General features: G+C 35.5%; 1 protein-coding gene across 2 annotated transcripts in view; it reads right to left on the reverse strand.

Moving 5' to 3' along the window:
* The window catches only part of LOC110096521 (phosphatidylinositol 3-kinase, root isoform), a 30,455-nt gene extending 17,763 nt beyond the window's left edge, over positions 1–12,692 (reverse strand). For both annotated transcript variants that reach the window (XM_020822524.2, XM_020822522.2), the window contains exons 1-6: positions 12,441–12,692; positions 12,178–12,351; positions 9,914–10,010; positions 9,714–9,810; positions 1,938–2,096; positions 1,606–1,815 (exon numbers count right to left, since the gene is read on the reverse strand). In XM_020822524.2, the coding sequence (XP_020678183.2) occupies positions 1,606–1,815; positions 1,938–2,096; positions 9,714–9,810; positions 9,914–10,010; positions 12,178–12,289 (675 nt within the window). In that variant the 5' untranslated portion in view covers positions 12,290–12,351; positions 12,441–12,692. The remainder of the gene's footprint in view (positions 1–1,605; positions 1,816–1,937; positions 2,097–9,713; positions 9,811–9,913; positions 10,011–12,177; positions 12,352–12,440) is intronic.
* Positions 12,693–13,186: the final 494 nt, after the last annotated feature.

The following is a 13,186-nucleotide window of genomic DNA, read 5'->3' on the forward strand; positions in this document are numbered from 1 at the left end:
GAAAATAGGTGTCAAAACTTGTTGTCACCCTGACATCAGCGTTAAGCATTTCACATATGGGCTTGGGAGATGCAAGAAGAATTTTGTTTATTGAAAAGGTAAACTGATTGCTATGATCATCACCATGACCTTCAAGGGAAGACATAGAGTCAAGAATAATCAATCAGTTTCACCTTTCAGATCCTGTCATATTCACATCTCAGTCAATTAACTTTTGCAGCAAGACATTCAACTAAGAGCATGAGAAACATAAACAAATTAAGTAGTTTCTGTTGAACGAGAAAACATGTGTTTATTAAGTTTATTAAAACGTATAATTCAAAAAGCATGCTTACTCCCAATAAACCACTTCACATAGCCATAGTTGATCTAGCTGAAAGATTAAAAGCTCTTGATATTTTATTATAGAGCAAACAAAAAAGCTGCTTTCAAAATTATAAATCGAGCAACTTACATGGGCAGTCTAACTGGTTGCTTACAGAAATTATTAATATTTTAAAAAAAGGTTTTATTTGCTCCTCCAACTATGATATATTGATATTAAAATTAGAATATACTCAAATGTTTACCATGACATTTACAAGTTGCTAGCTTTCAATTGTGTCTATTTTCTCCACCAAATTTGTGTCTGTGATGACAAAGTGGATAGCTTACATATTGTCTTTTTACTTGTCAACAATGATTCACCGACACTTCTCCTCAAAGAGGCGTGCAGTGTCCAATACATCTCCAACACAACACACATCCAATACGCCTCTGACACATGTCCAACATGCGTGTCTTAAATATTTAAAATGTTTTAAAATATAATTTCTTATATTTAAAATTTTTATTTATTTAAAATATAAAAACTAAATTTCTTATTTTCTTATTCACAACACAAAATCAATCCCCCACACTCAATACCCCATTCATCGAATATTCTCATTTTCATTTCTCTTTAGCGGGTTACCACTTTGGTTTGCAACAATGCCCGATGTCATTTCAACATCGAAGTATGTCGTCGTTACAAGATTGACATTTCAAAATCATTTCAACCTCAAAGTCTGAAGCTTTCTTGATATTGATGCTTGACACTAAGAATTTCTACACCCACAAATTGACAACTTATCTTTATCCGATGTCGTCTTAACATTGACGACCAACACCCTCTCAACATCGACGACAAACACCCTCTTGACATCGAAGCACAATACTTGTTGCATAGCATTGATGCTCGACTCTCGATAGAATTTTCCTCTCCTCTCTCGATGCTTGATACACGACATCGACGCCCGACTCTCGACATCCTAATATTAATCATTTTAAGCATAAATTCTAGTTAAATGACATGTTCCGCGTCCAACCCATGTCCGTGTCTGTGCCAAGTATTGTTTATTAATATTAGGGCATTTAGGAGCTAAGAATTATTAGTCCCTGTAGTTCAACTGGCTTCCCCTATAATCTGGTTGCTGATTCCAAGCAATAACATAAAAAAGACCTTTATGACAAACTTTAATAAATAAATAAATAAAGCCACATAAATTAGCTTCTCAGAACAATATGAGTAGATTTTATATAGCTGAACAAAAAAATTTGAAGACTATGATAGAAGAGAAAACCAACCTGGAAAACTACTGTATGTTCAAAACTGCAAAATTCGACTATAAGACTCAGGTGAGAATTGCCACATGCATTGCCTTCTCGTTCCTTAAGCTTATCCATAGCTTTGAATGTAAGCCTGTCGAGCCAATCAATGCACTGTATCCGTCCCCTCTCATATTTATTTACAAGCCTCTCAAGACGCTCTATCTCATCTAGTTCATGTTTAGGGACCTAAGGAACTATCTATCAGTTGCTGAATATAATTACAAAAAGTTGAAATAAATAAAAGCAAAGACAATGAGAATAAGAAATGAGAATATGACTAGATATTAGAATATGGGTAGCATAAAAACCTTCCCAGGTGTGCTAGATGGAATCGATCCATCTGCCTCTCTTCTAGGCCAAAGTCGAAGCTTTTGCCTCCCAGTCCTAAGTTGTTTTTGCTTATTGAAAAGAGAAATAGTGGCGCCACCAACTACACAATCATCATCATCACATGAAACATCCCAAACCTACATAGTAAGAAGTGCAACGGTCAACTTGAAGGGCAATTTGGATGGCATAATGAAGGAACACAGCATTTGAAATCTTTAACAGAGCCATAGTTAAAAAATAAGGGTAAAAAAGAAGGGGTTCAACAAAGGCTGAGATGTTAGCTCAACCATCCAACCTATTTAGAGCTTGAATCAAGCCAAATAACCAAATGTTTGCTTGGTCAGATTTTTTAGCATATTTTGAGCATAGCTTGGATTCGAGCTGGCTCGAGATTGACATGAGATATAAATATTATGCATATTTTTATTATTTTATATATACATATTTATGCATATATACATAAATATTATAAATATGCATTTGTGTACATAAAATAAATTATCAAATTAAAAAAAAAAATAAAACAAAAAATTTCAAACTAGGTCAATTCAAGTTTGAGACAAGTCAAAATAGAGTAAAATTTGAGCCAAAATAACACAAAATGAAATCAACTAGAGACATTTGCTGATTTTAAGAGGGTCTACATATGAATGAAATCGGATCATTATCACCCCTAGGTTCAACGCAATCTATATCTTAAAATCTAGAGCTCTTTAGTTACTTATTTCATCATTTACCATATTGTGGAAAATCATAGTAATTTAGAGCAAAGAAGATGCACAAAAAGATGTAATGATGCTATAATTTCATGTGGTAAGCTCTTAGCTCAAAATAATGTCATAAAGCATATAACAAGTCAGAAGAACTATTGATTTTTCAGTCCAATAGCATCGAATAATATTGCTTGAAAAGAACAAGATCATGAAACATTCTTCACTTGGATAACCTCCACTCCAGCCTGGGATGATAGGTAAAATTGAGATGGAGATATTATCTACCATAAAAAAGGGTACATCAATATATGAGTGATGTAGGCAAAGGGGGGATCAAAACAAAATGAATATTTTATTCTTTGGGATGCTTGTTGTCTCATGTTTTGGGCTTTGTTTGTTCTGGTTTTGAGCTAAAAAATTGGGATCTTCTTGGTTCTAGCTCATAAATGTTTGAGCTGATGTTTTAGCTCATTAATTGGAGGAATTATTGTACTTGAAAGCTCATTATGTAGAGTTAAATCCTTGCCTCTTCCCATTCTTGTGTCTCCTTGGTTTCTTCCTTGTGAGTTGTGGGCTAGTTGTATTTTTGGTTTTCTCCCTGGCTGCTTTCCCGTGACTCCTCTGTCCCGTTTCCTTTGTTGGCTCCTCGGGTCCCTCTTTGGCTGCTTTCCCGTGGCTCCCTGACTGTGTTTCCCGTGGCCTTCCTGTTTTCTGTGCAGATTTTGGGGGGCTGTTTGTGGTGTCTATTGTCCTTCCTCTTCCCCTTAGTTAATTGGTTTTAAATGAAGTTTTAGGTGGTTGTTTGGCTCCCCTTTTGTGCCTATATATAGAGATGTTTGTGGTTGTTTTAGAGGGTGTTATAATGGTATTTTTTAACATGAAAACCTGAGGGTTTTTCTTGGAAAAGCTTGAGAGCTTATTCCACTTCTTCCTCTCTTTCTTAGGATAACTTGCGAGTTACTCCTCTACTTCGTCTAGTCTTTTAACCTCTTCTTCTATCCGCAAGTTTCGACGTCACATGTATCCTTCTTCTCGACGAATGAAAGCAAGTTTAGGTATTTGTATTTGTGTCAAAGTTTGTAAGCGTCTTTTGTTGTAAGTGTCTTTTTATGATATAAAAGGTGTTTTTTTTTTTAGTATTTTATGTATTTTATTTTATCCTAGGAATAGTATCTTTTGCTCACAAAAATTTGGGACTTTTTTTTAGTATTTTATGTATCTTTTTTTATCCTAGGAAGAGTATCATTTGCTCGCAAAAATTTGGGGCTTTTCCCAAATGTCGGCTCCCATATTACAAAATCTACTTTGAAACTTCACCAAGATATTTATGATATGCTCAACATAAACTCCCTGGAAATCTTCCTCATGTTCGTTTTTATTCATGTTGTGTACCATGATTAAATTCCAAGTGGCAGCTATAAAGTATGACAATGCAGATGGAAGGCATCATACCTGTTAACGGCGAATGGCGCACTATGGCGCAAAGGTCCATTTGGAGCCATGGCGCATAGCGCACGGCGCGGCGCGCGCTATTTTGATCATGACGCAAGCTATATAAAAATTATAAAATATAAGCATGAATATGAAATATTATTAAAAATGAAAGACAAGCTATCATAATAATAAAAGACAACCATAACATATATAAGTTCGACTAAGTAACATCCAAATATCTCATAATTCAAATATTACAATCTTTTTTAAAAAGATCAAATAAAAATTTAATCTACTCTTCTTGTGAATCATCATCATCAGCAAATGTTAAAAAAGCTTCATTATCTTCTTCAACAGTACCGAGCGGTATCATGCATGTACTTAGCAATACCGAGCATGTACCGAGCGTGTACCTAGTTGTACCGAGTGGTACAAAGCATGTAACTAGCAGTACCAAGCATTTACATAGCGGTACCGAGCGGTATCATGCATGTACTTAGCAATACCGAGTGTGTACCGAGCGTGTACCTAGTTGTACCGAGCTGGTACCTAGTTGTACCGAGCTATACCGAGCGGTATCCAGCTATACATAGCAGTACCGAGCATTTACTTAGCAATACCGAGCATGTACCTAACTGTACCGAGCATATCTGTTAAGTTGTAAATTCTTGTAAGAAATAGCCGTGCAAAACAACAGAGCTGTGCGGAACAGACGGAGGTTGGAAATCAGAGTCAGCTGGTAATATTTTTTATTGGAACAGACGGAGGGGGCGGATTTGGTAGAAGCACTGCCCTGCGGGACGATTCGGCGGAAACAACGACTTCAACTTCGGGACAGATTCGGCTGGATTCGGCGGAAGTAGTGAATGCAGCAAATAGAAAACAGAAAACCTTCGACTTCGGGATAGATTCAGCGACCTCGACTTAGGGACTACGGGATGTGTTCGACGGATGCAGCAAACAGAAAATCTTTCGTGAAGTTAGGGCAATGAATAGTCGTTTATCTTAAAAAATATATATATATTTTTGGGATTTTTACATACATAACACTTCAAATTATTGTAAATACATATTCAACACCTAAACTTTTGTATTTACTAATATACCACCTAAAACCTTCTTTTTAATTATTCTAACACTCCGTTGCTCGGTTGCTCCTCACTCACTGCCGCTTGGCCCGCTTCTTTCCTCGTCAGCGATTTCCATGACAGCAAAGGCTCTAGCGATGGAATTGCCCAACCAAATTCTCAGCCTGCCGCTTCTTCGTCAGCGATTGCCATGATGACGATGGCTCCAGCTATGCAGCAGTTCTTGATGTCGCTGAAGCCATTGGCTTTGGAGATAGGAGCTTTGCGGCAGTTCTTGATGTCTCCTGTAACAACTTTACGGGCAGTCTGCCGGAGATTTCAGCGATCAAGGCCAATGGCTCCAACAGTGGTTCATTTAATGCATTGCATTATCTCCTGTATGGTTCCATTTCTTCTTAATTTGCAATCCTTCTTTCTACTTTTAATTATGTGGATAATTACTTGCAAGGTTCTGTGCCTTACAATGGTGCTAGAAGAAGGAGGCAACGAACCCATGTGTTCGTGGAGTGAGCGGGAGCATGTGCTCCACTGCCCCTGAAGGAGCCAATGAACCCATCTCCGGGGAGTTTTGGAAAAATGGGAGTCATGCGGTCGTGGGGTGAGCGGGAGCAAGCAATCAATGTGCATGTGTGATCCAACGAATCCATCTCGGGCAGAAGGAACCCAGCATCAACAGATTCGGGAAGCTACAATAAGCTGTAGATTGAAACCTGTAGCATAAACGTTAGAGCAAAGCAGAGAAAAGCTGAGAGAAGAGTTTTGGAATACTATATGATTTTCTCATTAGACTTCTTGCTACAGCTGCAAAATGGCGTGGTGGAGGCACTTAGTGCTGAAGCAGGCGGCGAGACAGAGCAGTAATAGCAGCTTTCAGTTCGGCTTATCAGGAGCCATACATGGCTCATAATGAGATTGGGCATCTCCTTGAACTGCAACCGGCGATGGAGCTCCGGCAATCAAGGTGATAGGTCAATCTCGTTGTCCTCCACCAGCATCTCCACGGACCGATAATAATTTTTGGTAACTTCCCGTCGTCGTCTGGCTGGGAACGAAAGGAAGACGATGCGAGGCGGATTTCTGACGGCGTTTAGAGGGAGTAGTAGAATTGAAGAAAATGAGAGTTTGAGGTGGTATATGAGTAAATATAATAGTTTGAGTGTTGAATATGTATTTTGAATAGTTTCAAGTGTTATGTATGTAAAAATCCCTATATTTTTAAATATAAAAAATATTCATAAGTATACGAAAATTTAAAAACAATTTGGCGCGCTATTTTGCGCCGTGCGCAATGCGTCATGGCTCACATGTGGTGCAAATAGCGCGCGCTATTTTATACACATGCGCCTCGCCATGAACATGGCGCCGTAGGTGCGCCGCACCGCGCCGTGCGCCATGGCGCGCGCCATTGACAGCTATGGAAGGCACCTTCAAGTTGCAAAGAATCATAATGTTTCAAAAGCATGAAGGGAAGCTTCAGATTTGTGCCATCCAAAATTATGCAAGCATAGAAAAAATTTTCATATTTTTGTATTGCTGGTTATATGCAGATTAATATGAAATTACACAAGGTAACTGATAAACAAGCAAGGATATGAGTTTTGAATATAAATGCAGCCTATGCCAAAACTCTAAAACAAGTTATTACCAATCCTCCCTCTCCACCATATCAAAACAAACAAACCACCCTAACTTACACACAATCAAAAAGTGGGGCAGGGATATCTACTAAAAAAGAATTGCAATTTAAAGATATCATGCGAGTACTGTTATGATATAATTTGTAGACATCATATTCCCTAATTCATTCAATTCATATGAAGCATGAACACTTCCAGATGGTCATTATGTCACGCTGGTTGTTTTTACATTCAGACAATATGACAAAATGTCAAACACTTCATTTGGTGTGTCTAATTTATTTATTTTCTAACAAAGTCTTAACACTTTTCGACATCTTTTAGATATTTTTTGAACACCAATTGGCACATAGGGGAGCACTGTAAACAATTTTTAAACAAATATTACATAACAATAACTGCCAATCAAATTATGAGAAACAAGATTTGTCACACTTAATTTTGAAGTTTTATGACACTATGTGCCCTCCTTCATAATTAGTTTAAGCCCACACTACTATTTTTAAGGTATTTATCATAATCATCATTACTATTATTATTATTGTTTTTCATCATTATTATTTATCATAATGATTATTGCTTCTTTTTTTTTGTTGGGATCGTAAAACTTTGATTTAATCGCACATAACTTGTGACACAAAGCATGCATCAAAAGGCAAGTGAAAATGATTGAATTTTTTTTTTTTTTGAGGGAAAAAAAAATATTGAATTAGCACTTAATTTAATTCAATCAAACAAACCAAACTGATGACCAAACAAGCTTAAAATGGTGGGTGAAACCCTGGAAAATATTTGTTGTATTGCAACAAGTTATAGACATGTAAATTTCATGAATCATAGCATGAATGGCATTGTAAATATCAAATTGAACTAAATTACGCAGACCTATGCCGGATCCCTCTAACATGCAAGCCCCTTGAGTTTGAGCTGGAGACTCGTCACTACTGGAGGCTAGGAGACAGTTCACTAAGGCGGGCTCACATTTCATTAGCTCAATGTGTACAAGAAATGAACCCATGCTAAAGGTGTCTCTCAAGAAAGAAACTCAATTGGCGTGGAATCATTTCAAGATACAACAATGTTAAAATCAAGAAGATTGGGATGAGGGTAGGAGATGAAGCTTTACTGTAAGAAAAACTCTAAGAAAACTCTGAATAGAAAATAATGCCAAATAAGAATTCATAAACCTAATCATAATTGACTTGGAGTAAATCATGATAATGATGGTTATGTTGATAAAGTTTTATCTTTACAAGATTTATGACACTTCTAAACTTCTATACTTCTTCTTCCTTATATGTACACCATACTAATGAAATTACATCTTTGAGGTAAGCAAAGAAAAATAAGAATAAACCACGTTCACTTCAGTTATGATTTTAGGAACTATATCAGTATTGTATTTTATTTTGCACCTGTAGAATTTACTAAATTAGCCATTTTTAAGCATCCTCATGCGCAGATAGCAAATATAACAGTTTACATCCATTAAACTAGCAATAGCACGGAACATTTCAGGCATTTTCTCTTGGAAAAAATTAAAAAAATCAGAACATAAAATTCACCTTCACATACTGGAGTTCTTCATAAACTCAAATTAACCTCAACATGTAGGTTCAGGTTCCGGTGATTGCTTCTTTTTAACTAGTTCAAGCTTTGAGATGGTTGCTTTCCATAATTCCCATTTGCATATGATATCAGTATAAGCCACAGAAGAATGGATTGGCACTGAAAAATTTACCTATTTTCCTTGAAAAAAGAATCTCGGTGCAACTTCTCCTAATTATAATTTCTGGAATTATTTTTATAGCTTAACGTCAATCCAGTCGAAAACCACTCAAACCTATTGGTATAAGAAAATTTGAAATCTTACTCATGAAAATAAAAAGGAAAATTTTTTAATACATGAATTATCTAGGCAATAAACTTCAGAATTTTCAAATGTAAGGAATCATAAGTAAAAGGAATTTTGCAAAACGAGCACTGCTTCTGACACCATATTCTGGCACCATCTGCAATCCTAATCGTCTCATATGGGCTGTCAGTTTCTGACATGACAAATGACGCTGCATAAGGGTAACAGTGAGGGTGGATGGGAGTAAGAATTCCGTTGATGAAGATATAGCTCAAGCTAATTTAGTCTTCCTTTTGGAATGTTGTGTGGTTTTCTATATAATAAATCACAGCTACGCTCACAGAGATGGATGACCTGGGTGTATACTCCATCTAAATCCAAAGAGAGATGCACCGGTGTGGTGATTTATGTTGTCATTTCACACGAATAAAACGTGATAAGATATGTTGATGAAAAAAAAAAATGCATTTCCAAACAAGAATTAGATTTCAAAGATATGGAAAAACCTCTAAGGCTTCATTAAATAATATTGCTTGGGGTAAACTTCAAAATAGTTCTCAAACTATTCGTACATGACCAATTTAATTCCAGAGTATCATGTTTCTCCAATTTAATCCCTCGAATAAATAAATTGATCCAGAATGATCCCTTTGAGAATAAATTGAGATCAACTTTATATAATCAAGGGATTAAATTAGGATCAATTTTATATAACAATTACATTATGAGGGACCATTTCAGATCAATGTTGTATAGTTGAACTAACTAAAAAAACGTTACAATCTAGGCCTAATTTGGATGCAAACGAAATGTCTGAGAACTATTTTGTGATTTTGTACAAAATTTCTTACTATTTTACTTTTTAAATTTTTTAATATCAAAATTTTAATAGTATGAGACTAATACAATGGAGGACATAAATTGCATGTGCACAAGCTCTATGGCATCAAGATCATGAGCAATGCATTTACAGGAAAACTAGCCCAACTCAAGGATATTAACAGTGAGTTAATTTCATTAAACTTACAGTTAGTGATAGTTGTGCCTGAGGGGTCAAATCCCGATATTTGGTGCTCAATGTGATCAGCTCATTCCAGCAATACGGTTGCCCGGAAGATTCTAGTCTGGCATATAATAGAAAATAACCTCGCTTGTTAGCAAAGGAAATCATTGGATCCCATCCACATTTATATTTCATTGTGGATATACAAAAGAGAACAATCAAACCTAGTTCTGGTGGGTAGACCAAAGAGGGCACCATCTATATGCAGAGCACATTCAACAAATAGCTCCGCATTCCTGCTTCCTGCTGCAGAATCAACCTCTGAAAAGTGAAGCAAATCAAAAGTGAAACCAAGGAATATAAACTTGTCCAGCGCAGGTAGCAGTCTTCAACTCAAACAAAAAAAGAAAGAAAATTCACTCTGATATCGTACATCCCAAATATAACCCATACAGTGCACTACTTATGAGTTGAAGTTTACATTTTTTTTAAAAAAGTTTACATCCTCATGATTTATTACTTGTAGGTTGTCAAGATTAATAATTCATTTTCTTTGATAAACTATATAATAAGTTCAATTAAAGTTGAAGCACTTTCTGATTATACAAATTAAATGAAAAAATGACTAAAATGGTCCCTTGACTCTTTATTAAGGACCAAAATGATCCACAACTATATTAAAAGATTACTTTGATTCATTTTTAAAGATTTGAGGGACAATAATGGTTCTTTAATATAGTTTGAATCATTTTGGTCCTTAATAAATAGTCAAAGGACCATTGTGATCCTTTTTCCAAATTAAATACACATTAGCACAATATCAGGATTTATAAACTTTAGATTTAAGAAATTGCAAAGCCGAGATTAAAAACCTTGCTTCAACAAAATTGACTCTTATATATGCCAAAAAACACAAGGGTTCTTTCTGACATACAACTAGAATTACCAACTTTATCGTTCATTTACCCGGCGATGTAAAGCAAACCAAGGTGCAAGATACACAAAGAACTCTAGCTACTGAAATTAGAGAAGCATGAAGCATGAGTTCAGCACAAGCATTCTAAGAAAAAGTGAACCCAAAAAATGGAGACTTTCACTCCAACATCATCCTGCCCGATTGCAAAACCTAGAGTTATTATTTTAAACAAAAAAGTGCATTCCATAAAAACCTCAATACTCATTCATATAAGGTCCGTTTAAGTTCATTCATTTATATAAGTGAACAAGCTTGAACAAGATTTTAGAAGTTCATAATATAAATTGATAAACTTAACCAATCACTCAATTGTTCATTTATGTTTGTGAATATACTCATTTATTGTTTAACATGTAGCTCACTAAGAATACAATGAAATGCTCATTTAATAATAGCTTAATGACTTATTTGATAGTGTAGACTGTATTGTTGAATCAATTTTCATATATCTTATACATTTTAAAATTATCTATATTACTACAGGTAAAGTATGATGAAAATTTCAAATAATTAGTTAGACATGAATATATTAACTTCTTCTTATTAATATTTAAACTTCATCAAATAACTTAAATAATATCTAATGAATTATGTCAATTTAATTAAATATATAAATCTAACTATTTTTAATAATTAGTATGTATGCTTAAATCATTAAAATATAAAATATAATTAATTAGGCTCAACTTCGGCTCAAACTCGATATAAAATTAACAAACAAGTTTTAAAACCATCATAAAACTTGGGTCATGCTCAAGCTCAGCTTGCAATGGATAACAAAATAAATGAAGGAGGCAAGATAATACTCACCTCAACTATTCAGTTACAGCCTTATCGAGAGTTCACTGGTTATTATAAATCAAAAAAAGCACCCACTCATGGCCATCCAAAAACTTACATAATAAAACTCTTTCGGGCAATAATTACAGCCAAAGTTACCAGTTCTCATCATTCATTAACAAACTTCACCCCACAAACTACTCTAATTTCTCAATCCAGCAAGCATGAAACCCAAACTCAGCACAATCAAAATATCAAAAAAATTAAAGTTTCAGGCATAGAGAAAGGAGAAATATGGGACAAGTAAAAGCAACTGCACCGGACACAACATTTTCTCCATTGTGTCCTATTAAAAGTCAAATTATCGTTTAAATCTAATAAAGAAAGGTCATTCCTAATATTTTCTAAGGTCATCTCCAACCGAGAACTCTATTTTTCACGCCAAAATACCGCAAATAGCGTGGTGCTGCTCCAATCCAACGCCATTTTTTTGCTTCTGCGCCAAGGTAATGGCCTTTCTCCTTTCCCGTATTTTTCCGGTTGACAGAGAAAAATGGCATGGGTGAACAGTGCAACGTCCGCAAGCAAATGGAGGATTTTATTTGGCGTTCGGTTGGAGATGCCCTAACCAAGTCTTTTTAGGTCTACCCCTATATTTCTTAACATAAGTCAAAAATTAAAGTTTCAGGCATAGAGAAAGGAGAAATATGGGACAAGTAAAAGCAACTGCACCGGACACAACAGCAGACGAGTGTGGCAGATTTCCTTCCAATCTATCGATCCGCAAGGTGACGGGGAGGCTGATATCGCAGGACAGGAAGAACCTGAACTCGTGCCCGCTCATATCAATTAGGGTTTAGAAGAAAGCCTCTAACGAGGAGCTGAGAGTGCGGATGGAATAATCGTCTGCGACCGAGAAATAGAGATGAGAGGAGAGCAGAAGACAAACAGCTGCTTGGTATCAGAATTTGCGCAGGATTTAAGCTATATCTTACCAAACAATACAAACGACCACTGTAAATCCTACGGGGCTGTTTGTACTCGGATGCGAAGCACGGGAAGCCGAAGCAGACACGAAGAAATGGCGACGAGGAAAGGCGAGGAAAAGCAAACCCAGTTTCTCCTCCGCTTTGGATTTGGTAATCCGGGCATCGGCAGGATTATCATAAATCGGCAAGTCTCACGAGTCGCGAACTCTTCTCCTTCTTTGCACGCCGCTGCTTACCTCGATGCCTTTCTCCCGCCGCGACTTCCATTTTATTAAAATATATTAATTAGAAAGTTAAATAACTTTTAATAACTAATATTAATTAATTAAAATATACTAATTTAATTGAATTAATACTATTTATGATTTCATTTTCAAATTTGTTTATTGTGTTTAATTAGTTTTATAAAGTATTAACAAAAAATAATTAAGATATTAATCTCAATCAAATAGAATTGATTAAAATTTGATTAATTAAATTTATATATTTATATTTATAACGTAATTAATATAAATTTTATTATCACTTTGGTATTAATATAATAAGAAGAACAAGAAATTTAGGCTTAGTTTCGAATAGATTTCTTACCACTTACTAAAATAACTTTCTAGTGAGAAATTTTAATTTAAAACAAAATTAATGAATTTTAAATTCCCAAAACCATTATCTCCTCCACAGTTCTAAATCAAAATCCTGCTCAGCACTGACCCTCATCGTCGGCCGCCGCCATGTCATCGCAAGCTCCCATCTCT

Source organism: Dendrobium catenatum, unplaced genomic scaffold (genome assembly GCF_001605985.2).
Source record: "Dendrobium catenatum unplaced genomic scaffold, ASM160598v2 fragScaff_scaffold_81, whole genome shotgun sequence".
In the NCBI taxonomy this organism is placed as follows: domain Eukaryota; kingdom Viridiplantae; phylum Streptophyta; class Magnoliopsida; order Asparagales; family Orchidaceae; genus Dendrobium; species Dendrobium catenatum.